Below are 27,288 nucleotides of genomic sequence, written 5' to 3'. Positions count from 1 at the left end.
TCTGCCCCTACAACCTTGGTTACTCTGTGACTCTTGCAGCCCTGATGTGCCCCATGGCCTCCCACATTCCCAGGCTTTGCAAACATTGTTTCCTCTTCCCAACTCATTTACCTGCCTAACTCCTGTTCATCCTTCAAAACCCCAAACACCTGTAACTTCATCCTGGAACACTTCCATACCCCCTTTGCAATCCTCCTTCAGCCTGGCTAGACTGGGGGTCCCCCTCTGTGCATGCAGGCTCCCTCTGTTTCCATATATGCCAGCTCTTACCATCCTGGTTGGGGAACATCAGTTATCTGGCTATGCCCCGCCAGCACAGACAGGTGAGCCCTCTAGGCAGGAATGTGGCATTCCCTTCTGTCTCCCTGGTTCCTGGTACCTTGCCTGCTTCTGATGTTTGCTGAATGACAGGATTACTAATGGCAGTCAAGGAGTTTGGAATGATTTTAACGTTTGTGTTGGGAAAAGCACAGTTATCACGTACAGTCGTTGATAAAATCAATCCCACGACCAGCCGGGTTATTTGGATCCTCTGTGTCCATGTAGATTTTTGTGATGAACTAAGTAAGAGGGGCCAAGAAGGGGGCTTGCCCAGTTTTCAAGTCAAAAGTAGAATTGGCCTGAGAGACATCCTGGTTTTGCTTGCCTTAGATTCTGCATGCCTCGGTCCCATAATCAGGACAGCAACGTCTTTACTGTGTTGCATCTTATCTTTGTGATATTATTGGAAGTGTTGAAAGGCACACAACTTCTTTGAGCATGAAAAGGAGGTCAGTCTTGCTAGGGAATTGTTTGTGAGCCCAGGAAGCAGGCTCATCTCCATTTATGCCTTTGCTCTGTAACCCAGCATCCAGTTGGTCCACCTGCCGGACATCTGCCCACTGCTGGGCTTCTCCTCGCCGCCCTTATTCTGAGTCGGGTCCGGCTCTCGGGTGGGGGGTTCAGCATTACATTTAAATCAGCCCCCTGGTCTGCAGTTGACTTTATTTTCATCTGTGTGTTAACTTGCTGAAGGCTCGCTCTTTAGGTGATCGGGTCCCTCTCGTGCCCCAGCCATGGGAGAGAAAGGGGAATGATAGGTGTGAGTCTTGCCCTATGACTCTCACCCATTAGACAGTGAGCCAAGCGGGGATGTTTCAGAGCCGTCCTTAGCCTGGAGCTGTGCCAGCACGGGACTGTGTGTGCTGAGGGCTCTGCCAGCTCTGGGGACCCAGGGACAAGAGAGGAAAGGAGTCCAAGCTGGAGGTGGGAGGCAAAGTGCTGGTCACAAGGCCCCATGTGCCTCTGACAGATCTCCTAGCCTGTCCCCAGATTCCTGAGCTGGGACCCATGAGGCTGCACTAGACAGTGTCTCTGCTCCCTGGCATCTGGCTCTGAAATGCCTCATGCCCTGGGTCTGAGTTAGAACACGTCACCATGTGGGACTCGGGCAGGGAGTGAGTCCCAGTAGGGAGGGGAGGATGTCTCGGCAGCCTGGGTTTGCTGGATGATCTGGAGTGGGGGTTGAGCTGGTCTGAGGCGAGGCTCATCTCTCCATTCAGCAGTTTCCTCAGCCTAGGTCAGGGTCCAGGCCTGTGCTGGACACAGAGACCAAGAAGGCAGCGAGCTTCAGCCCCTCCATCTGGAGCTCAGAATCCAGTGGGGAGGCGGGTGATGCATATGCACGCCCTCCCTTCCCCCGCCGGGCCTGGGCTGTGGCCCCTGCCCGCGTTCTCCTGCCCCACCTCGTGCCTGCTACCTGGACCAGGCAGTTGTGTTTGTTTCTAGACAGTTTGGTGCCAGCTGTACTTGCTAATAAGTGACGTAACTATTAAATATTACAGAAACTGATGGATTATGAGTATAAAAGGTTTTTTTGAGGGATGATTTGAATGCCTTGAAAAGACTCAAAGCAGGGGCCAGCCCGTAGCCAAGTGGTTAAGTTCTCGCGCTCTGCTTCGGTGGCCCAGGGTTTCGCCGGTTTGGATCTTGGGCACGGATATGACACTGCTCATCAAGCCATGCTGAGGCGGCATCCCACATGCCACAACTAGAAGGACCCACAACTAAAATACACAACTATGTACTGGGGGGCTTTGGGGAGAAAAAGGAAAAGTAAAATCTGAAAAAAAAAGACTCAAAATGGTGAGAGTGGCTGCCCTCCCCACCCGCCACCCCCTGAGGTGTTGGTGAAGAACTAGACTATGAAAGATAAGAGATAAGTGGTGGTGGAGATTGGTCGTGGTGGAGGCAGGAGAATTGGAAAGTCAAGACAGACTCTGCCCTCGTGTGCTGCTTGTGCATTTTTCAGTACCCTCTCCACCAAAAAGAAACTGGACAGGAACTGTCGCCGATGGATGGGGTTTGTGAAAGCTCCAGTCCCTGCTCCAAAATCAAGGCCTTGGCCCTGCATCAAATCACTTGTATGGGTTTAATTTAAAGCTGAAGTTCATGCTGACATTTTTTGAATGATTCTCTGCTTTGACCATTTGTTCTGCTTTACCAGCCAGCCAAGCCTGGGGCAGAGGGCTTCTCTGGTGGCTGGGTGCCCAGTGACCACTGGGCTGGGGCTGAGCACTGACTGCTAGGAGCTGAGAAGTATAGACCAGCAAAAGCCACATCACGGGCCACCTCTCCACCTTGTCAACAAGCTTGGGTTCCAGCCTGAGGACAGGGGAGCAGGGGAGGGACAGCTCAGATGTGTATTCAGGAGAGGCTGGACGGGAGAGGGGGGAGCAGGACAGGCCATGCGGCAGCCCCATAGACGCAAGGAAGACCAGAGCTGGGCATTATAGAGGGGATGGAGGGGAAGGGAGATCAGACAAAGATCTAGGAAGTGGAGTGTACAGGATTCGGTGATGGATGAATTAGAGGAGGGTGGTGGGAGGAAAAGAAAGGGGCCCAGAATTGCTTGCACACGACTACTGGGTGATGGCACCGTTCCTTGATGGAAAACTGGAGAAGGTGGTATGGAGACACTGAGGGGATAGGGACTTTCCAGGTGGACAGAAGAGCTCCCAGGAAAAGAAGGAAGCAGCTGGCTCCTGGCTAGATGCCTCCCTCGTTTATTCAGCAAGCATTTATTAAGCACCTTCTGTGTACCAGGTTGAAGGCAGGAATGCTAAGAACAAGCCTGTTGGTCTCAGACACAGAGGAAGAAGGGCCAACCTGGGAGGTGCTTCGGTGCTGGGAGGGCAGTGAGGCATCGGGTTTTCACCCCGAGGTGCCATCGACAGGGTTGATAATGGGGGATGAGGAGCCACTCTCATGGAGAAGCAGTGTGTCATGGCAGGTCGATTTCCAGGAGGTGGTAAATGGGGGTGCCAGCATGTTAGGCCCTGGACAGAGGCCAGAAACCCAGCAAAGAGGTGGGTGGAGGGAGAGGTCAGGCCAAAAGCAGCCCCCACACAGGGGTGTGGCCATAGAAGGAGAAAGGGTTGGGGGTCTCAGATGCAGCCTTTTCTTAGTGCACACAGGATTCTGATTTAGGAAAATGGTAACTGAGGAACTGCTCATAAGTGATCTGTTTGATGGCTCAGAAAATAAAGGTTTCAACTCAAATAAGCAGTTATAGTTTTTTATTGTTTTTTTAATTAAACAGATTTTTTTTAATTATGAGGTTTTTAACAATATCGTTTACCTCTTGCATTATTCCATGACACACTGAGAGGTGTGAGGTTTTTTTGCACCAGAATTTTTTTGAAAACCGTCTCTGTGTCTCATTTTATTTGCAGAATGACCTCTTAGGAACCTTCAATTCAAGCGTAAGTATTTTTGTAAAATGGAGTAGACATAGAAAATGACAGAATAACACCAATAAGGTGACATTTATGAATCAACAGTTCCTTAAACTGGAGCATCTGGTGTTTTTTCTCCCTGTATCCATCCGTTCCTTTAACATTCTACCTCCATGGTTTCAATAAAATAGGAGTAAGATGCTTATCGTGAAAGCCATGTTTACTTTGAATTTTTTTACTCTTGAGTGATCGTGCATCTTGCTTGTTAAACGCATCAGCCCTGGTTTTTCTTTTCTGTATTTGCGTCTGGACTTCTAGAGTTAAGGTGAAGCTGTCTGCTCCCTGAGAAGCAGAGCTGTGCTGGGTTCCACAGTGACTCCCCGCCTCTCTAGACCGAGGGGAGGGGTGGCCATTGATTGCATCTCGATCCCTCTCCCAGGGAAAGAGGCTGCGGGGCATCTCTTCACTTTTGCTTTCAAAATGAAAGTGAATTTAACTCGGTTTTGAGAATTTTTCAGTTCCACTTAAACATTGTGGTGTTGGGGACCTAGGAATCCAGGCCGTAAAGTGCCCTCATGCGTCTGCTCACAGCCCAGGCAGGACTGAGAGGTGCTGTTGTCACCTAGTTTACACCCAGGTCTTAGGGACAGCTTTAGAGCCAGCATGTGGGGTCAAATCCCAGCTCGCCCCTCCTTGCCCTGTAACCTTGAACAAATTAGTTCACTTTTCCGAGCCCCAGTTTCCATATCTGCAAAGGAGGCATAAGAGCATCTAATGGATATAATATGTGTCCAGCAACTAGCAACGGGCCCCATAAGTCGTTAGCAGTGATATTACCCTACTCAGACACTAACTCTATAGCTTTCCTTGGCTCGTGCCCTCAGAGCCATTTAGCCTTACTCTGGGTCCCCTTGCGTTTTGTGGGTACCCACACTTCGTCAGATCACGGCTGTTGGCTTGCATGGTTCTTCCCAAGCCACAGGCTGCCTCTGAGCTGAGCTGGTGCTGAATCTCCTTTGGGACCCCACACCTGGGCTGGGTGCTGGCTGGCTCAGGGCAGACCCAGGGGGTGGGAGTCTTCCCCAGGCACGATGTTGTCCTCCCAGCGTCATGCCCAGCCTGAGCTTTCGGGGCTCTACATGAGGACCTCAGGTTTTCCCTTTGAGGCCTGAAGCTGGGTGGAAGATGAGGGCTGGACAAAGATCCAGGAGCAGGCCCCAGATAGAGCATTCTCTGAGGAGCAGAGGACCTGGATCCCCAGACCCTCAGCAGATGGGCGATTCCTGAACACCTTGGGGAGGAAGGGGGGAGCATTTAGAGAAACACTGGCTTTGGAACGCAGAGAAGTGGCTGGAACAGCAGTGCTGAGTCATGGCCATGAGGAACTTTGACAGGCCACTAGGGGGACGGTGGGAGTGGGCGTGGAATAAAGCGAGACTGTGTAGCCCAGGACCCTGAGGCCAGGCCTCTGGCGTGTGCTCTTTCCTCAGACCTGCCAGCTTCCAACACGGACAGCCTTCCCTGTGCCACAGGCTGGGGCCACCTCAACTCCCACAGCTTCCTTTGCCATGCACCCTTGATTCCCAGGAGCCAGGAATCTCGTCGTTGCTGGTGGAGAGGCATTCAAACTGTTGGCGCTGGGGCGGTGTTATCGTCTTCAGATGAAGTGCCACTGGTTATCAGCTCCCCTCTTAGTATCACGGATGTTAGGCAGGCTTCTTCCTCTCGGAATAACCTCTGGCTTTCGAATTATTTGGCTTGAATATATGTGGAGTCATTGGTGGAATTTTTAATCTATTTTGGTTTTTTATTTTTTTCCCCTTCAGAATACTTAGAAATGTACTTTCTCAAGCTAAGGCCAATACAAAAACTGCTTTGCAAAAAATGGGACTTTATACAAAACTTAGAGATGAAAATCATAGAGTGGGAGCCCTTATATAGTCTGTAACTCAGAAGTCTTCGTGTTACGGATGTTTTATGCTCTGCAGGTCTCTCTGTAGTACCATTTCTGTCAACGTTCTTCATACAGCCAGGCCCAAGCGAGTCTCCTGCATTCTTACAAATTCTTACACAAATCATAGTTAAGGTTTCTTGACATCTCTGTACTCTTATTTCCAAAATGTTTTCCTTTACAGTAGAAATGTTCGTGTTGGATTAAATTAGAAGATGACTTTAAATAATCACTTCTGAGGTCTCGTGGTAGGTAGATTTTGGTTTTTCTGTAGAAGACCATGTGGTGGTTTTTGACGGTTATTTCTTGGATCCTGCTGTTGAGAGGAATCGGATATTCCTTCTTGTTAGTGAAGTTATGAGATCTTCCCTGAGGGTAGAAACAGGATAGATGCTTCTCCCGTGGAATGAAGTCAGTGACTTCTGCCTCAAGGAAGGGAAATGGAGTAGAGAATCGCTCGAGGTCCTTGCCAACCTCATATTTCTCTCAATTTATTACCTGCCCCAAATGGATCTTCTGCATCCCCTGCTTTTGTCCCAGGGTGCTGGGCTCATTAGGCCTAATGATGAGGCTTATATGTCATGATGCATTCCTTGGATGAAACTTAAAAATCTCCATAAGCAAAGAGCTTGGTTTATAAGGCAGAGCCGCAGTGTGACGGGAGCCTCACAGCCCAGCTCTGATGCTAGCTCTGTTATTATTACCTTCCTGCGTGACCTGGAATAAGCAACTTCACCTCTCTGGTCCTCAGTTTCCTCGACTATAAAATGGGGAGTTTGGACCAGATGTTGACATTCTGCAAATGGAAGCACAAAACCAACAGAGTTCAATATTTTGATGAAGTATAAGCCTTTGATGAAGATGCAACAGTCCCTCTGCTGAAGGAAAAATCCAGCTCCCAGTCTTTGTTTTGGGGACAGTTTCTTTAAAATACAGGAGATGAAAGTCTTTCCTGAAGTTTGTAATATGGAATCATAAAATGTCATGACTTTTGAAGATTTGCAGCAAATCTTGGAGAAACATATTTTGAAAAATAAAACTTCATATTATGTGGGGGAGAAAAAAGATCAATTCCTTTCATTCCACAAAAAGGCAGTTATCTCACTAAGGACCATCCCTTAAGAAGTGCTTGTGGAGACCTGTCGCCTTCAAAGCTCACGTGGCGTGTGTCTGAGGTGGAAGTGACCCATGCGCCTGCTTGTTTCCAAAAGGGACTTGTGCTGTCATTTCTTGTGTTCAGAAATCTCAGCTTTGCTCTGGGTCCTGAGACCCACTCCCAGGCCTGTCCTCACACTTCAAGTTGAACGGGGTGAGGTCCGCACATATTTCCCCTAGCTGTGTTAACACCTTTTTGGTGCACAGTTGATCAGCCCAATGGTACGTTAATCGAAAGCAGCGTTTCCAGTGGACGAGGAACCAGGACTCTATGATCCGCAAGCTCTGCCCTTGTACGTGGGGGAGCATAGTTGGGGTGTCCTTTGGGAGGCCAGGAGGGCCCTTTTCTAAGGCATAAGGCCTCCTGTCCACGGAGGGCTGCGCCCAAGAGCCAGCACTGGAGCTGTCTGCTCACCCGCTGAGAAAACCACCCTTCCAGGGGGCAGAACAACCTTTAGAAACATCCTCATGCAGAATTTCTCGGGAGAAAGTGTTCAAAAGACAGACCCCCCCCGCCTTGGCTTTGGTGGAAACCACTGAATTGGTGAATAGTGACTTGGCCCCCACTCCTGTGGATGAGACAGAATACACACGTGCTGGGACTTTGGTCTAGTGACTGTGCCTTTGTTTCTTTTTTTAAGTAAAAACATGGCAGCCCCACTAGGGAGCCTGGCATAAAAGCCGGGGTTTTTGCCTCCAGCCCTGCCACGTGAGCTGGCTTACGGGCAACCTCGAGAAGCCCCAGCCAGTCTCCATAGACGCCCTGCTGCACAGGCCTTCGCCAAGTACATGGTCACTGAGGGTCTCCACTCTTTACTAGACGAGGGTCTCGGGGTGTATCGTTATTGCATGTTCATCTTTTCTTTCTTAAAACTACGAGAAGGGTACATGCTTAGGGGAAAAGCACATTTGTATACAGTAAGAAGTCCAAGTCTGTCCCCTCCTCCTGCTGTCCCCTCAGCAGCCTTGCCCTTTCCTCAGAAGTCGTGACTTCCTGTTTGATGTGTACACAGCCAATGGATGTAGACACAGAAAGACGTGTGTATATTATAATTTCTGCATATTACAACAACATAGCTTTGTTTAACCAAATGAAATAACACTAATACTGTCTGCAACTTGCTTTTTTAATCCAACGTTTATTCCTTAATAACCTCCCATGTCAGTATATGTAGAAACATGTTACTTTTTAATAGCTACATGGTAGTATATGGGATTTAACCATTTCTCTGTTGGTAGACATTTGGGTCTCTGGTTTTTCACTATTACACACAAACCTTCAGAGAACAGCCTTGCAATGTTCGCTTGCAGGCATTTGGCCATGTTTATTGATAATTACACTGCATTTGTTTAAAGATGTGCTCCCCTGGCACACACAGGCCTACGCAGCCCTCTCTGAGCTATGAGGGGAACTCATGGGAGATTTCTTAAATCCTTGGTCCCCTCTTCCCTCTTAGCTATTCAGATGTTTGATTTAAGAACTAGACATGTTTTCTTTGTGTGCTCAGCCCCCTGCTTCAGGAGGGGACATTGCTCAGAGCTGTCCCCAAGGACCTGGGAGTGTGGCTGCTGCTTTTCTTAACCTGTGCTTTGTGGCCCTGACTGGCCTGCGTTCAATGCTCTCATGTCCCACTGGCCGGAGGCAGGAAGTTGAGTTCTGCCAAGTGTCATCCAAAGAACCACAGAGTGTTTGGGATGGTTTTTGGACAAACTGGAACCCTCCCTTCCCGCACCTCTTTGGGTGTGTTCATTTTCTAGGGCTCTGTAACAGGTTACCACAAACTTGGTGGTTTCGAACAATAGAAATTTACTCTCTCACAGTTCTGGAGGCCAAAAGTCTGAAATTAGTATCATTGGGCCAAAATTAGGGTATCAGGAGGGCCACATTCCCTTCGGAGGCCCTGGAGGGGATCTGTTCCCTGCCTCTTCCAGCTTCTGGGAGCTGCTGGCAGCCCTTGGCTTGTGGCTGCCTCACTCCAACCTTCAAGGCCAGCATTTCCAAATTTCTCTCTGCTCCATCTTCACATGGGCTGTCTGCATGTGTCAAATCTCCCCTTCCCTCCCTCTCGTAAGGACTCATGTGATGGCATCTAGGGCCCTCGGACAATCCAGGATAATCTCATCTCAAGATCCTTAACTTAGTGACATCTGCAAAGACCCTTTCTCCAAATAAGGTCACATCTACAGGTTCCAGGGACTACGACCCCATCTCTTTGGTGACATTATTCAGGCCCCCACAATGGGATTTTCCAACCTCTCTCCCAAAATACTTTAACTTACTCCTGAGGCACGCTTGATATTTCCTTTGAACTCTTTGGAAGAATGTATTTTCATTCATAAGGAAGGCAGAAATTGATGTTATTTCACTCTGTGCATTGAAAAATGAGCTGGAAAGTCCGGGTCAGACAGAAAATCTCTGGCTGAGGAGCTCCTTAAACTGGAGACGACGTGGCAGGAACCGCACGTACAAGTGCTGCGCGTTAGGTGACAGCCGCACCCGTCTTCCCCTGGTTGTCGGGAGAGATTTCACTGTATGATGGTTTGCATGCCCTGGCCGGAAGCAAGTCCAGAAGCCTGATCTGCCTTCCCTCCTGCAGGTCAAACCATATCCAAACCATGACATTCGGCTTTTAAATCTGTCCAGAAGATGTGCATACACACGTTCTGCTGTTAAAAACAAGGGAGAGGGTGGCAGTGTTAGGGGCTAAGGCCAAGAGACACGCAGACCTCTCAGGTGCTTGGGATGTTAAGATGCGAGGGTGAGGTCCGCGTGCACCCGTTTACCTGACCGAGAGCGCTGCGCCTCAGCCCCTCCGCCCTCCCTGCGAAAGGCCTGTTACAGTGTTGGACGTGGCCCTGCCATTGCCGTGTGAATGCTAACGTGTTTCACTTCCATTCCCCAGTTTCACAGCAGACCTGCGTGCTCATAAATTAAACTGCATCGCTCAGCATTATCGTGTGCATCCTAGGATTTCGTCCAAAATGGCCCAAACGACGGGCCATTTCAGCAGAACTCCCTTTGGCCCCTGCCGGTTAACATGTGACAGCGGCTTTGGGACAGCGAGGGGAGAGTGCAGAGCGGCAGGTAGAGAGCAGGCTTCCCTGCGCGGAGCCCTCCCGTGGAGCGGCCCAGGGGAAGGAGCAGGCGAGATGCTGCTGCCTCATTTCGGGCGGAAGGTGGGCGGAGGGGGCCCGGACCCGGCGCAAACAGAGGGCGTGATGCATCCGCCTGTCTGACTCTCAGGAAGAATCTCGAATGTGAATGGCTAGAGTTTAAAAAATAACACATCAATTGAAAAAAGTGAAATAAAGAAGGCCCTGAAGATGGCAGGTTTGGGGCACTGTCTGAGCGGCGAGGGGAGTTAGAAAGCGCGCCAAAAGGCCCCCGCCCAGCCAGGTTGCCGCGGGGAAGGGAAATCCAGGGAGGCTTCGCTTCCCGGTGGAATAGGCTAAACGCTGTCACTTTTGTCATCCAAATATTGCGCGCACAGGGTTTTTAAAAAATTCAACTAATTCAGAAGGGCTTTTACTAAAAAGTTTCAGCTCCATCTCTACTCCCCTGCCTACCTCCCAAAGGTATACTGTTTAGCCTTTTAAAATTATTTTAGGGGTTAAATGCACAATTCTAAATTGTATCCTGATAGACAGCCATTGAGGCCCGTTATGAAAGACCGATTTCACTCATTCATACTCCGCACCCTACCCTTCCTCCTTCCTCTCCTTTTCATGGTTCTGTTATTTTTTATTCTTTTATTGGTTACCTTTTTACTTTAGATAATAGACTTCTATCTCTTGAGTCACAGATGGTGAATTGCTTACTTAATATCCATTCCTCCCTTCTTCTTTACAAACAAACTCAGTTTGTTGAAAGCAGCAATGCGCCATCTAAAAAAACTACACTTCTCAGTTTTCATTGTGATAGGGAGAGTCATGTCACTGTGTTCTGGCCAGTGAGATGTAAGCAGAAGTTGCTGTGTAGGACTTCAGGAAAGCTCTTTATAAGGAGGCTGATTCAGCAGGTAGGCCTCTATTGCCTTTCTCCCCTCTTCCTCCTTCTTACTTGGAACACAGATATGATAGCTGGAGCTGCAGCAGCCATCATGTGACCATGAGACAGTCTTGAGGGTCGATGAAAGGTATGTTCTAAGAATGACAGAGAAATCTAGAGGGGTCCTGGGATATTGATGATATCAAAGCTGCTGTACTGTCCCTGAACTGCCTACCTTCCACTTCATTTTATGGGAGAGAATTTTATGTCCTATCTTGTTTAAAGCACTATTTCCCCATATCTATTACTCACAACCAAATCTGTTTCTTGTTCCTAAACTGTGGTATCTTGACTCTCCATGAAGTAAGAGGAAAATATTGGTGCTTCTCCCCTTCTTTCCATCATTCTTTCCCCCAACCACTGCCTCTCTGGTAGCTGTATTCTTACGTTGCCAAGGGTGTTCGTGTTAACCTTCTGTTCTGTATTCACAATTAAGCCTTCTGAGCCTTTCACTAGACTGACTGTAAAAGTTGACCATTAAATAGCATTTAAATCATTTTACCCATGTAAATGTTCACTGCAGGGTCAAGTAGCCCTGGACCACCCAAAGGGAAACTTCTAATATCAGGGTCAAATGAGCTTGCTTTTATCATATTCCATCAAGGGCTTAAAATTGTCACATTTTAATATACATTATTTTTGGACCGTGTTATATAGTTTTTGTTTTACTTGGATTTTTTGTTTTTTTGGTTATACTTGAGAGAGAAATGCTTCACTGTAATCTCAGTTTACCCAACCTCTCCAACATTTACCTTTTCTCTCAGAGGCCCAGCTTTTCTTCTTCTGCCCCAGGCCGTTGCTCTGCAGCCAGTGCATTCTCATCCTGGCTCCACCAGCCTCCTGGGTCAGATCCATGGTCTTCTACTTCAGTGGGTTTTCTTCCTGGTTTTGCTGGAACACACCCTCAAAGAACTTGTTAAGAAACAGTACTTGAGGGGCCAGCCCTGTGGCCTAGTGGTTAAGGTCAGAACACTCCACTTCAGCAGCCAGGGTTCACTTCCCAGGCACAGACCTACACCACTCGTTGGAGGCCATGCTGTAGCAGCAACCCCCGTACACAATGGAGGAAGCCTGACATGGATGTTTAGCAGGGCGAATCTTCCTCAGCAAAAAAAGAGTATCTGAGAGGTAAACTTTGAGCCCATTCATATCTAAAAATGTATGTATTCCATCCCGGTACTTAACTGAGAGCCTAGCCAGTAGAGAATTCCAGATTCAGTCATCTTCTCTCAGAAGCCTGCAGGCGTTGCTGGTTATCTTTTGCATCTAATGTTGCAAATGACAGGTCAGACGCCAGTCTGATTTTCATTCATTTGTCTGTGAACTTTCTTCTTCTTAGTCCTTAGAAATCTTTAGCACCTTTTCTTTATTATTGGTGTTCTGATATTTCAGATCAAGTGTATTATCAATTAGGTTGATTTTGGTTGCAAGCAACAGGACATCAACTCACACTTGCTTAATATTAAAAAGAGGAGTTACTGGCTCAAGAAATTGAAATGACCAGGTGGGACTGACTTCAGGAGCAGGTCAGTCAGGGCTCTGGCTCCGTTTCTCTGTGATTCTCTTGGTTTAGGCAGCTGGGTAGGTCTCAAAACAATCCTGATAGAACAGAAAACAAGGAATCCAGGCAGAGGTTGATGACCCATGCAGCACAGTGGGAGCCTGGCATCAGAGAAGGCTCACCAAAGGAGCCCTCTTATTTTAAAATGTTAATTCTGGTAAAATACTTACAACATAAAATTCACCATCTTAACTTCTTTTCACTATGCAATTCAGTAGTGTTAAGTACATTCACACAGTTACACAACCATCTCCAAAATTCTTTCATCTTGCAAAACGGAAACTATACCCACTGCAAACTCCCCATGCCCCCTCCCCCCAGCCCCTGGCAACCACACTTCTACTTTGGTCTCTATGATTTGACTGCTCTAGGAAGCTCATACAAGTGGAAATAGGCAGTATTTGTCTTTTTCTGATTGGCTTATTTCACTTAACATAATGTCCTCAGGGTCCATGTTGTAGCGTGTGTCAGCACGTGGCCCTTCCTTTGAGGGCCAAATAATAGTCTACTGTATGTATATACCACATTTTGCTTATCTGCTCACCCCTTGAGGGCGATTGGTTACTTCCACATTTTAGCTGTTGTGAGTCATGCTGCTATGAACATGAGTGAACCAATATCTCTTTGAGACTTTGCCTTCAATACTTTCAGGTATATACTCAGAAGTGAAATTGCCAGATCATATGGAAATTCTATTGTTAATTTTTAGAGGAATTGCCTTACTGTTTTCCACGATGGCTGTGCCATTTCCTATTCTCACCAACAATGCACAAGGGTTCCAATTGCTCCACATCCTCTCCAACACTTATTTCTGTATTTTTGATAGTAGCCATCCTAATGGGTGTGAGGTAGAATCTCATAGTTTGGATTTGCCTTTCCCTAGTGATGTTGTGCATCTTTTCATGTGTTTCTGGGCCATTTGTATATCTTCTTTGGAGAAGCGTCCATGCAAGTCCTCTGCCTGTTTTTTAATCAAGTTGTTTTGTTGTTGATTAAGGAGACCTTCCCTGTTGACCTAATACGTGCTGAGTGCCAGGGTTTCTGAGAAACAGAGTCTCATGGACAGAAATGGGTAGAGAGGGCGTTCCAGGCGGCGGGATCAGCAGGAGCAGAGGCACAGAGACGACGTGCGGCTGTGTTCAGGCTTCCTCTAGTCACCGGGCTGTGTTGGGCCATAGGCACAGATAGGCAAGCAACCAGCACCGAAGCAGGAGAGGCGCAGCTGTGCCCACCCGGGGAGAGCAGGACCGAGGAGGGTATCCTCCGGGGGGCCGTCCCCCCGACACAGCTCTGCCCTCTTAGAGGTCCCTGCAGTGCCGTGGGGACAGTGACAGCAGTTGAGGGGGCTCTGTTCACAGTCTCAGGAGGCAGCCTCCCCTGAGATTAGGTCGTGAGGTCACAGTGTCAACCAAAAATCGTGTTTTCAAAATAGTCCCTGGAAAACTCCCAGTGCAGTGCCACGTTGGGGCTCAGCATGCCTGCCCTGGCCAGGGCCAGCCCAGCGGGATTTCCTAGGGCGCAGGCGCAGTCTCTCTCCAGCTGCAGCCCAGATGAAGATGCTGCCTCGCCGTTGGGGACCACCTTCTGCAGAAAGTGCCTGTCTTCACACACCGGAACCACACTTGGCCCACAGAAGTGCACACACGTGAGGGCGACGGAAGCACCGAGGCCCCCTGAGGTCTATCTGTGTGGATGCTTCGGGCCTCAAGTAACCGAATCCCTGGCCAGCAGCAGCCGCAGCGATAAAGACATTTTAGCAGCTCTGGTAACGAAGTCCAGAGAAAGGCAGTACCCAGGCTAATGCAGCGACTTAATGAGACTGTCCCTGGGTTGCCCTTCATCTCGGGTCCTCCCTTCGTGGTGACAGGAGAGCTGTGCAGCCCCAGGCGTCACATCCCTACCCCACAGCGTCCAGGGCACGGAGGGCAGAAGCAGGGCCGCTTCCTCGCCGCTCTGTCACGGGGCAGGAAAACTTTTCCCAGAGGCCTCCAGGCGCTTCCTCTCACATCTCATTGGCCAGGGCCGGGTCACGTGCCCGCACCTGGCCAATCACGGCAAAGGGGGTGGCCCGCCCTTGCGGGCGGGAGCTGTGGTTCCTGTCAGGATCTGCGCCCTCGTCCCTGAAGCTGAGCGAAATCGGGATTCATTAGCAAGGAGGAAGAGGCATCCCTGTGCCGCAGGAAGGACCAGCAGGTTCTCTGCCACGTCACACGCCCTCTGGAACGTCTGCTCGTGGAGGACAGTGAGCTTAAATCGTCTCATTTTGGCTACGTTTTGTTTTGCACTGAAATTCCTATTTTATTGATGTAGTGAGACCGGCCCTTGCGGGAGATTTCACAGAGCTAGAGGCCTGTGGGATGAAGCCCCGCTGTCTTAATTTTGGAGCTGATACTCCAGATGCCCGAGTCTGACCTTACCCCGGCCTCGGGCGTGGGACGCTCTCTCTAGTTCCTCCGGCCTGACTGCCCTCCAGCTCTGCCCCTTGACCCGGAGTCCCGGCTCTGCCTGGTCCCTGGGGAGACCCTCCCCGCCTCAGCCTCTGGGCAGCCTCTCTGCTCCAGCTGCCGGGAGCCCCGTGCTGTGGCACGCACCCTCGTAGATCACCGTGGGTCACTACGGCCAAAGTGTGCCAGATAAATACATTAGTTCTCCAGAAATCAGAGAAGGAAGTTCACCTCTTTTCTGATTTTTTAATTCATTCATGGGGGAGAAGGTCAACAGTTGGTCCTGAGTTTGTAGGAGGGAGCCTGGTGCAGGTCAGCTGGGGTGTTGTGTTTGACCTGCTGGTAGACATGTTGGGCTTCTTAGACTGCCCCAGCCCAGGCTCCGGTGGGCTGGAACATTGGCTTCATTACATCCCTGATCCTGTACTGTGCAGGGCTGAGTGCCCTCAGACAAATAGTGGCTTCATTTGGCCTCCTCGTGCAGGAACAGGTGAATCTGTCACAGACAGGGGTGTCTTTACACAGGGTTAGCACACGTGAATCCTATTCCCTGACTCTGCCGTGGAAGCGTCCTCCTTCTCTTAAAGCTGTGTAGGAGGTGTAGTCTGATGTGTCTCTTCAGTCCATCTTCACAGCACCTCCATGCGTGAGTGTTGGGTTATCCTCATTTTATAGAGGACTGAAGGGCTTGTTCAAGGGCACAGAGCTTGAAAATGCCAAGCTTTTTCTCTTCGAGGTCCCCCAAATGCAAGCATTGGCAAGCTTGGTTGAAGGCCAGAAGAAGTGGCCCTTGCCCTTCACTGTTTTCGTGCACAGATCCTTGTGTGCATGAGAAATGTGAGCCTATGCATGGGCTTTGGTGGGGACATGGACAGGCCATGTTCTGCCAGTCCTGCTAGTGGGTTCTGAAGCAGAAGCTGAGGGAAGAAACAAAAAAGTTTATCTTTTTAAGAATCTTTGGGACTGCCCTTCTTTCTATAACTGCCCACCATTTGGGCCTAATTTCCGGCCAACTCAAAAGCGATTATGTATAACATTAAATATATCTTGGATGAACTTGGTTAAAATTTTTAATTAATCATAGCCCCAAACCTGGCTCAGGTCTGTTCTGGCTTCATAGATCACTGCTCGCATTTGCAGTTATCTGCTCATGACCGTGGCAGGCCTGCTTGTAGCTCGATAAAGAAGGGAAGATGGGTTGCTTGGCTTATAATTGTGGAGTAAGTTATATTACATGAGATGTAATGGAAAGGATTGCTGTGGACTTGGTGATATGCTCAGTGAAATTGTCGAGAGAACACCTATCCTTGAGCAGCAAGTCTCTTGCCTGCATCTCCCCTGCTGTGGTTCACTGGGCCTCACTGGTCTGTTCTGCCTTCATGGAGAGCCTGGCCAGCTTCCCACCTTTCCAGCTATTTCAGGATCTCCCTGTCATCTTCCAGTTGCCTTGAGGAACTTGATAGCGGTGGCAGCTTGTTTTCTTTTTTAGTGAATGAATGAACAAGCAAGCTAAAACAAAGTTGCCTTCTTTGTTAGAATTTTTATATTTGATTTTAGGGCTGGTCCTCAAATTCAGTGCAAGGGGACTTTAGGATAGAACAGAAAGCAGCTGGACGGAGGAGACACCAGGAGAGGGTTGGAAGGTAAATGAGGCTGGTGAAACAGGTTATGACCAGATTATAAGGGGCCATGGATGCCACCCTAAGGAGTTTCAGCATTATCCCGAATGCAATTGTGTGGCAGGAGATCAAGCAGAGAATTGGATGTTCATGTTAAAAGATCCCTTGGGCAGCTGACTGGAGGACAGTCCGCTCAGAGGAGGTGAGACTGGAGACCAGACAGGTAAGAGTGCATTCAGGTCCAATTGAGAAATAATGAGCCCTAATCCAAGGCAATGACTGTGGAATTTGAGAGAGAAAGATGGATAATAAAGATATTGCAGAGGTGGAACTGACAGTCTGTCAAGGCGAGGGAGAGGGAAGCCCATATGGCTGCCACTTTTACGGTTTGAGCACTGGAAGGGCTGTGGTGCTATCCCCTGCCAAGATTATGAACAGTTCTGCATTTTGCTGCCCTACAGGGAAGCTCCCAGGGCTGTAGAGGAGGTGAGACTGCTTTCCCAACACTAACTGTGGCTACTTGCCCACTGCTGGACTGGAGCAGGGCCCTGGGCATGCACCCTGGATTAGGCATGGGCAGAGGCGGGGAGAGAGAGGACAGAGAAATCCAATGATACATCTGAGGTGGGAATCAGGAATCAGGATCCTGGATGGGGCCCCACCAAGGCAGCAGACACAATTTATGGGGTGAGAGCAGAGTTCCCCCAACATGGAATGGGCACGTAACAGGAACATGAAATAAACCTTTGTTGTTTTAAGCTACTAAGATGGGGGCGGGGGGGGGGGGTCTGTTAAGGCATCTCACCTGCACTCTCCCGACTGCTACACTCAAGGTCAGTAGTTAGGAAGTGCTAGCTGTCTTTGAATCCATGTCTGTCTGGCTTGTTATCAAGCCAGTACCAGGTGGCTATTTGTGGACTTGTAGAGGCCCATAAGCAAGGTCAGGACCAGAGCTGTAAATTTGAATGTCATCAACACGAAGGTGGTAGGGACTGGAGAGAAAGGCATAAGGATTTAGTCTGTGGCCTTTGGGGTGAGGCTTCTTTCTCTCCTGAGGGTTTATGGTCGGCTCCACGTGGCCTGCTGCTAAGTAGGACATCACTGCTGCCTGCCAGGCCTGGTGGTTCAGGGACGCTGGCTTGAGCTTGTTGACAGCTGCACACTCATAATGTTGCTAAAAACTTCATCAACTCTGAAGCCTGGAAATAGCCCAAGCGATTTGAGGTTTTGCTCACTTGTAAATGTTTGAGTATTGTGTCCACAATTGCAAATTGAGTAACTCAATTTTGAGGCACAGCTGTTATTTGGAAAAGACCCATCTAGGAACACAAACTCCTTGCAAAATGATTGTGCTTCATTTTTGTCAAGTATCACACAAGCCATTAAACTGCCAAGCCATATGGCAAATGCCCACTTGAAGCAGAGTGCGACAGTGCACCATAATGAATCTGTTTTTGGGGCAAGGAGATAGGGCCGAGCCTGGTTTTTGTGATCTACAGAAAAGCAGATTCGCTGCACCACATTTCAGCCTTCTAGAGTCCTGAGTAAGGAATTTTCTTCCCATGAAAAATTCATATAAAAAATTAAGTTATGGTAGATTTTTTTCTTAGGTGTATTTTCCCTTTCAACCAATATCCATTTGAGTTTCTGCATATAAAATAGGTTTAACTGGAGCAATAGAAACTTCTAAAAGTTTTCACACTTTTCATCCCTTTATATCCTAATTCAATAAACATTCATTAGGTGTCAGTATATCAGTTAGAATTAGATTTAGCTACATATTACAGAAAAGTAGAAAACAATGAAAGATTATGTCTCCCTCAGGTAAAAGAAACCTGGAGGTCAGCAGTCCAGGGCTGGTGTAACAGCTTCAGGGTCATCAGGGTCTTGCTTTCTCTTGGCTTCTTCACTGTCAAACCTGGAGTTGATCCTTGTCCTCAGGGTCCAGTATAGCTGCCATACTCCAGCCATCACATTCTAGACAGCAGGAGTGGAGAAGAGGAGAAAGGTGTGCCTTTCCCTTTTAAAGAGAGTTCCTGGAAGTGTCACCTAACACTTCTATTCATAGATCACTGGCCAGACCTTGGTCACATGGCCTCACTCTGCTGCAAAAGACTGAGGTATGTGGCAATACACCCAGCTAAAGACAGAGATTCTGTTACTAAAGAGGAAGGCAGAATGGATATTGAGAGGTTGCCAGCAAAATCTGCCCTACCTGAGGACCTGGATGTTTGTTCTTCCTGCTAGATTGTAACCTCCTTGAGGACAGGGGCCAGGTTTTATTTATCCCTGTACCTCCAAGGCACTAGCACAATGGTTGGTAGGTTGTGATGTTAATTATCTGCTGCTTTGTGCGCCTCACAGCAGACCCAGGTGCTGCTCCTCACCTTCGCCCCCTCTTCTGCCTTCTTTGTTCCAAGGTGGCAAGTCAGCTGTGATTTGGGGCATATTTATTCTTCATCATCAGAAGTATTTCTACCAGAATGGCATTAAACTCCCTGTTTCTCTGTTTCTCAGTATTGACTCTTAGTTCTAGGAACAAGTGTTGCTTAGAGCCAGGTTGTTATGGTTGGAGCTGGATGGAAGTCTATGGCAGTGGTGTGTGGGAGTGGCCTCTCTCTTGAGCATTCTTCTTCAGAAACATCTCCCAGGCCAAGCTAGTCAGAGCAAGCTGCCTAAGAGGCAGGAGGATGCTGATGTTCTCCTAAGGGCTGCCAGGTTTTGATCATGGATGACTCCAAAACGGTGGGGCCTTTTTCAAACAAGATAAATAAGCATATGGAAGTAAATGTGGTCATGGTGAATTCTGTTTCAAACGTAATGAAAGGAAAGAGACAAGAGCTAATGCTTCTGGGAGAACCCCCTATAGGCCAGGTACTGTGCTAGGTGGGTGAGTTCCAGTAACTCTCATGACAGCCCTAGGAGGATGTGACTTATCTCCATTTCCGTGTGGCCCACTGAGGCTGGGGAGAATTTGGTTAGACTCTTCACCAGAATGCAAGCACACACTCTTCCCTTCCAGGCGCGTTGAATCAGCATCGATGTGTATAAAGTTTTTAGGACAGTGACTCAGTAAGCCAGAAGAATTGAAATTAGCCCCCAGTCCTGAGTGTGGGCTTACAAGAGACCTCGTCCCATTCCTTGTGCTCCTTCACGTCTTTTGAAAGTTCTCAGAACCGAAGAGCCAGGCTGCCTGCTTTCCTGGGCATCTGACAGTTAGGACGAGAGCTTAATTGGCGTGTTTGTTTCCTCCAAGGAGTGGCTGGCAGAGGGTCCTCATACCGACAAAGAAGGCTCACTTTGCTTTTGTTCCTAGCAGCACTGTGTGCCCATAGCAATAGCGGGTGAAGCCAACAAAGCTGAAAAGGGAAAGTGCCCAGAGTTCGCAGGAACGTTGATTGCCCTGGAGAAGTTGACGCCCTCACACAGATGGAAATGATTTCCCCGGGTCCTGAAAAATGTGCTCGTCAATCCCACAAATACAAACTGCATCTCTTGTTTTCTTTAAGATGAGGAGTCCGGTCAAGAGGTCTGTGTAATGGAAGATGTTTGTAGAATCCATTTCCATTCTGCCTGAAGCCATCTGCTTTATGTCTATAATAAACAGGGATGTTTTCAGCCATTTTCCCAGGCCAGCCCGTTAGAGGCGCTCACCACAGGGGAAGGTAAATTGCCTGCCTCCTGGGCGATGAGCGTTAGCACATTACATCTGCAGGGACGGCACTTAACCTTCTCGTTTGCCTCTCCGTTCTGTGTCTCTGCCACGGCCTGTGACAAATGGGCCGAGGGGTGCATGCTTAGTTAGGATTTACTACCTGTGGGGCATTGGCCAGCATCCCATTACCTGGGGATTGAATGGTGAAAGGCTGGCAGCCGGAAAGGCCATCCTCTGGAAAGCTAGGGACCACCCAACCCTCACCAGGCAGAGGATTCTTGGAGTGGCCATCCTGGGGCTTCCTGATGCAAAGAGAATTTGAGAGCTCTTTCCTAAACAGAAATATGAGTAAGTCACCCCCCTGTTTAAAATCCTCAGAGGTTCCTCATTGACAGTAGGATAAAATCTAGACCCCTTGGGGGCCTGTGTGATCCTTACACCCTCTGCAGCCTCGTTGTAGTCTACCCATATGTCAGCTCATACCCACACACGGCCACATTAACGTGCATAGTTCATCACCCACGTTAGGTGGGGTTTCTGGACCTTTGCAATTCTGGCTGCTGTATCCAGCACACCCTTCAACATCCTCACAGGCTCAGTTCCTGCACCTTCCCGCCCCAGCTTGAAGGTCGCTTCAGAGAACTGGCCCCTAAATAGGGGAGTGTATGAGTTTCTACAGCTGCTGTAACAAATTGCTACAAATTATTGGCTTAAAACAGCACCATTTTATTTTTTCACAGTAGTGGAGGTCTGAAGTCTGAAATCAAGCTGTCGGTGGAGCTGCAGTCCTTCTGCAGGCTCTAGCGGAGAGTCTTGTTTCTTGCTGATTCCTGCTTCTAGAGGCTGCTTGCGCTGTGGGGGTCACAGCCCCTTCCTCCATCTTCAAAGCCAGCAGCATCAGATCCTCTCTCCTTTCTGATCGCTGCTTTGGTCCTCATGTCTTTCTTTATCTATCTGACCCTCCTGCCTCCCTCTTATTAGGACCCTCGTGATAAAGTTGCACCCAGCTGAATAATTCAGGATATTTCAAGTTCCTTAATTTAATCACATCTGCATAGTCCCTTTGCCTGTTAAAGCGGTAGCTGGGGACCTGTAATCCTCTAGGGCAGAGGGATGACCTTGGTCAGTGTGCAGGAGGCCAGCATGTCCTTGTGGATGAGATCACAGCACTGAAGGTGGCACAGCAGGGCAGGAATGCCTGGTTTGATTTCAGTCTGAGCTGGGTGGAGTGGAGTCTTGGGGAGGGGTCTTAAGTGCCTCTAGGAAGCTGTAAGGGTCAGTTTATATCTCTGACAGAACCAAAGAGAGGAGGTAGCCGTCTGAAAAGGATGGTGCTTGTTGAGGACAGTCACTGGTTCTCTCATTCATTCCACATCCATTTCCTGAGTGTCTGTGCTAGGCACAAGGCAGGAGGTGAGGGGACCAGATGAATAAGAAGCCACAATATGGGAGTTCATCTTCTCCTTGGGGAAGAGCGACATGGAAACAAAGCCGTGGCAGCTCTGTGGTTGCTGAAAGAAGAAAGTGATAAAGTGTTTAACAGGGACAATTAGCACGGTTGGTGAGGGTGGCACTGAGCAAAGACTCCAAGGAGAACACTTTGCAGGCGTGGGTGAGGAGGGCGTCCAGGTGGTCGGAACAGCATTTGCAGAAGCAAGGAGAAGGGAGCAGTGCGTTGTATCTGAGCAGCCGGATGAAATTCTGTCTGGATGACTGTCAAGTGGGAGGTGGTCAGCTGGAGGGGGCAGGGCCAGAGGTGGAAACTGTTTGCCTTGTCTCCAGTTTGGTGATAAATTCCAAGAAGGCTGGATGCTGTCTTCTCAACTTATTAAATCCTTCTGCAGCAATTATCACTCACTCTGTGGACCTCCATTTAATGAGTATTGATGAAAAGCCTTTCCCAGTAGCAAAAGTTTCCCACACTTGCTATGTCTTGCTGGATATTATTAGATGACGGGGCACATGAGTCACTTTCATGGCATGCATGTGGCCTTCTGTCTGATGAGACTGACAGTCAAATGGAAGCCTGGTTTTTTCTCCTGGTGGACCCCTGGAGAGAGCCTATTTCAGCCCTCTCCTTGTTTCTCTGGGTTTAGTTGAAGTGAGTGAGAGTATACAGTGATGGAGACGCACTGACCTCATCCCTGAGCCTGAAATGTGTGATCACTGCCTCCTCCCACCGAGCCGTGGCTCGGACAGGGTGGTGCACTATGTGGACAGTGGCCCTGGGTGCCCACGGCAAGGAAAGAAAGGAAACACAGACACTTACTCAATCTCATTTATTCTTCTTCCCAACACCACACTTCCCTGCCTTTGATGCCACCATTCAAATGAATGTTCAAATTTACAGTTTCTGGGAACTTTTGGAAAAATGGAGCAAAACCCCAGGTTACCTGAGATGCTGTAGTTACGTGTTTTAAAGGCTCTAAAAAACTGTACTTTCTCAAAATGAAATAGAACTTTGAAAGGCTTCATAATAGTTGTGAAAAACAACCCACCTCTTCATTTACATACTTCACAAGGCTGCTCTTGCGAATAGCTCAGCGCACTCTGCAATAATATCTCATCAAATCTTCCACCTCCCTGGGAGAAGCGAGCAGCAGTGGCTGGCAGCCTGCCTTCTCACACGGTAGGGTGTGCCTGCCACCTCAGGAAGCTCAGAGAAGCCACAGCCCCTAGGTCCAGAGGCTTTCATCTTCACACTGTTGCCCAGCATACATCCAGAATGACTTCTCTACGTTCGGAGGTGCATGAGACCCTCCGACTGCTGGGACTCTGCTCCGCTCTCCAGCCACCCAGAGCCGTTTTCAGTCTTCACCGAGCCCTCCTCTGGGCCAGGCTCTGTGCTTGGGGCTGAGATCCAGAGATGAAGAAAACAGCACTCCTGCTGTTAAGGGGCTTACTGTCTGATGGGTAGGAAAGACACAAGAGCAGGTTTTTCCAATAGAATGTGATATGTGATTGATTACAGGTAGGTCAGAGATCAGCTAACCCAAGCTAGGTGTCAGAGAAGCCATCTTGGCAGCCTTCTACACTGTCAGCTCCTGGACGGTTGTGTCCTCAACTATGTGGCAGACACTATGGATTAGCTAGTCCCAACTCCCTTTCCCTTGCTGCTTCCCCCTGGAGAGGCTGCAAAGCTAAATACTTGCTTTTCCAGCCTCCCTGTTAGCGCAAGTGGCCATGTGACCTAGTTCTGGCCAATGAGACAGAAGCAAAATCAGTGGGGGGCGGTTTCTGAAAAAGCTTTTATTTTCTTGAGTAAGAGGGATGCCAGTCTAGTATAGTGCCTTTCTCTTTCGTGGCTTGATTGTAATCACGATGGCTTTAGCTACAGCAGCAATCTTGTGACCATGAGGGAAAAGCTGAGAGACTTGTAGGTCATTGTTGAGCCAGTGATCCAGTGCCAGCAGCTGCCTATTTCTAGACTTTTTGTAATGTGAGAAACAAATAAACTCCATTTGTTTAACCCACTGAGGTTAGGCTTCTGAGACTTGCAGTCAAATGCATCCCTAATTGATACAGGCACCTAGCAGGCAGTCAAGATATAGTGATTGACATCATAAATAATGTGATCACCTGAGTTGAGTCGTAACAGATTGGAGTGTCCTGGGGGTATTCCAGTTGGAAGAAACCAAAATAGCATGTACAAAATCTTAAAGCAGGAATCCATGAGGAGCTCACAAAGAAACCACTGACAAGTAGTTCATTGTTGCTAGAGTATAAAGTATGAGGCAGGCAGTCGTTGGATATAAGTCTGGAGGAGCAGACAACAAGGGCTAGATTAAAACAGTTTCCTTAGATGCAAAGAGGGTCCCAGGTTCCAGTGACTGAGAACTCTCCATTTTACCCCGGAACTGCAGGGTTACAGCCAAGGCCACCATAACAAGAGGAGTAAGAAAGGAAGAGAATGCATTCCTCTGTTGGTCCCTGTGTAAGTTATGTTGTTGCATTACAAATTCCTCCAAAACCTAGCAGCTTAAAACAACCCACACTTATTATCTCACAGTTTCTGTGGGTCAGAATCTAGATGTGGCTTAACTGAGTCTTCTGGCTCAGAGTCTCTTACAAAGCTGCAATCAAGGTGTTCACAGGGCTGCAGTCTGATCTGAAGCCTCAACTGGGGAAAGATCCACTTCCACGTTCACTCACACGGTTGTTGGCAGGATTCACTTTCCTCATGGGCTGTTGGAGGTCTCCTTTAGTTCCTTGCCCTGTAGGTTTCCCCATGAGTCAGCTCACAACAGGGCAGCTGACTTTATCAGAGTGAGCAAGTGAGAAAGCAAAAGAGGGAGCAAGAGGGAACCCAGAGTCTTTTCGTAACCTTCTCTCAGAAGTGGAATCCCATTCCATTGCTGTATTCTGTTCATCAGAAGCAAGTTACTAGGTCCCGCCCACACTCAAGGGTTGGCGGGGTGGTCTACAGGTGAATATTAGGAGGTGAGGACCATCGGGAGTCATTTTAAAAGCTGCCAACCACAAGCACAATGCCCGCTCCTTTCTCCTTCTCCCTTGTCATGGTCAGCAGCAGCAGCAGCGTTGTCATCATTGTCATCATCATCACCACAGCCACAGTGATTATTTTTTAAATGCTTCTTATGCACCAGAAACTTTCCATACATAGTTCATTTATCCTCCTGACAACCTTATAAGAGTAATATTATCCCCATCTTGCATATGAGGAAACTGAGGCTGAGAGAGAGACTATGATTTGCCCCAGATCACATAGCCAGTCAGTGGTAGAACTAGGAGTCCAGCCAAGGCCTAACTCCTGTGGAGCTCTTCACCACAACTCCAGGAGGCAGGAGAGCCATGTCCGCCAGCCTGTCCTGGAGCCCAGGCTGTTTTCTGCTTTTCATTAACCTCCCTCTGGTGCTGAAAGCCACCGAGTGGGGTGACAAGAGGGTGGGCTGGACCCTCTCAAAATGCTTGGGCTTCAGATAAAGGACAATGAGTGAAATCTTTAAAGATCTATAAATTAGATAATAGTCCTGTAACAATGTTAATTTCCTGATTTTAATCACTGCTCTGCAGTTATATGAGAAAGTGTCTTTGTTTTTAGAAAACACATACTGAATTATTTAGAGGCAAAGAGGTATTATGTCTACAGCTTATTCTCAAATGTTTGAGACAAAAATATTTATAGGTATATACAGATGTGTGTGTGTGTATGGAGAGAGAGAATGAAGACAAAGTAACTGTGGTAAAGTGTTGACCTTTGGGGAATCTGGGTAAAGAGTATATAGGAATTCTTTGTACAAGTTTTGCAACATTTTTTATGTCTGAAATTATTTTTAAATAAGTTTTTACAAAGTACCAGTCTACTCTGGGACCTTGTGAGTTCTATTTTCACTATCAGAGATGACATTATGGGGGTCTTACATACCTCCTTTTGACCCCCAGGTGACCCATCAGAGCACATGGAGGGTGTAGAGGTGATGAGCAGAATATGGTCTCTAGGGCCAGGCTGCCTGGGTTCCAGTCCTGGCCCTGCAGCTGCAAAGGTCCCTGAGCCATATAAGTCACCACACAGGGTTGAGTTGAAAGGATTTCGTGAGACAAGGATATACCTTGGCACAGTTCCTGGCCTGTGGTGAGCCCTCCATAAGCGTTGTTATTGTTATTGTTACCTCAGTCATCTTACAGGTGAGAAGTAATGGCGTGTGTGTGGTTCAGAGACACTGATCTGGATAGTTGGCTTGGTGCCAGCTCCCTGATGTGAGTTTTTCTCCCCATGAAGGCAGGGTGGCCACTGCAGCAGGTGTGGATGGGCCTGACAAGATGAAGAGCCGGATCCCTGTGGTGCTCCTGGCCTGTGGCTCCTTCAACCCTATCACCAACATGCACCTGCGCTTGTTTGAGGTGGCCAGAGACCACCTGCACCAGACAGGTAAGTCGGGGCCCCAGGTCCAACAGAAGAACTGGTGGGTTGGGCCTCATGGGGGTTTGCTGGCTGCTGTCATCATCACGTTACTAAAACTGCTCAATTTATTAATTTACAGCATAACTGGTGGCATACATTTCCTCCGTCATATATTCTAAGGGCTAACATCCCTTAGCCGTGTGACATGTGTCCAAGTCATATCCTGGCCATACAGTTGAACATTTCTCAGGGTCCACCACCCCTCTGCCCACCTCGTGTTGCCCATGACTGCCAGAAAGACTCCGGGCACTTTATAGAACCCTTATTCCAATCAGGGCATCCCTCCCGGTGCTGCAGGAGCATTTACCTACATGGCCAGGTGCCTTTGAGAACTCCTGCTACTCTTCAGTGGGTAAGCAAAGATCCTGTAATGGAGACTTTGACATTTTCTCCTTTGAAAGAATAGATCTTAGACGATTACAAATTAACAATCTTGTATATGGGGCATTTCTAATACAGATGGCATGGCTTTGCCAGAAATATTTAATCAGCTGGAAATGTTTAATCTGGGAATGTTTCATCTTCTCTACTTTGTATTTCATTTTAAGAGAGTAAAATGGCATTTGAAATCTGCATGATTATTTCTAAAGGATATAAGTCATTTGTATGCTGATGTCAGATATATATGAAAGTAATTATGTATTTATGCATATTTTATGTATTCGTATGTGTATTTTGTATTTTTGTATTGTTTAAAAATGTTTACCTTTAAGGGCATTGTTTTTACACCAGAATCAATCCCTATTTACTTTTAATATAGGAAAAAGTATTTGAGTAACATGTAAATCACTTCTTCAAAGAAATTATATACAAATATCAGTATGTTTTAAAGGAAATGTCTTTGTTTACAAAACATAATCTTTTTTATCATTCAAAAGTGAAAGTGGGTTTTTATCCTTAGTAAATAAATAGCTCTTACAAAGGAATGAAAAATCCAAACAATCCAGTTAAAACTGATCAGTGAACATTAGTAGGCAGTATACCAAAAAAGAAATATAAATGGCCAATAAACTTGGTAAGAGATGTACAACATCACTAATAATCAATGAAAATGTAAATAAAAACATGATAAATCCCACAAGGTTGTAAGCACCATGAAGGCAGCTACTGTGGCTGCTTGAATACCACAGAATTGCCACCATCTGTCACTGGGCTTATAGTCAGTGCTCAATAAATATCTCTTGTGGGAGTAAATAGTTTTAACCTATGAGTTTGG

The 27,288-nt window shown here is 47.9% G+C and overlaps 1 protein-coding gene across 6 annotated transcripts in view; it reads left to right on the top strand.

The window, feature by feature from the left end:
* Nucleotides 1-27,288, top strand: part of NMNAT3 (nicotinamide nucleotide adenylyltransferase 3) — a 124,614-nt gene that overhangs the window by 22,099 nt on the left and 75,227 nt on the right. For all 6 annotated transcript variants that reach the window (XR_011496604.1, XM_070493426.1, XM_070493425.1 and 3 more), the window contains exon 2: nt 25,890-26,039. Coding sequence is in view for 5 of the 6 variants with exons in the window: in XM_070493426.1 (XP_070349527.1) it covers nt 25,931-26,039 (109 nt within the window). In the remaining variant the exon portion in view is untranslated. The remainder of the gene's footprint in view (nt 1-25,889; nt 26,040-27,288) is intronic.

This window comes from Equus asinus, chromosome 21 (assembly GCF_041296235.1).
Source record: "Equus asinus isolate D_3611 breed Donkey chromosome 21, EquAss-T2T_v2, whole genome shotgun sequence".
Classification (NCBI taxonomy): Eukaryota; Metazoa; Chordata; class Mammalia; order Perissodactyla; family Equidae; genus Equus; species Equus asinus.
The sequence above is the reverse complement of the archived record's forward strand: the minus strand, read 5'-3'. Positions and strand labels throughout refer to the sequence as shown.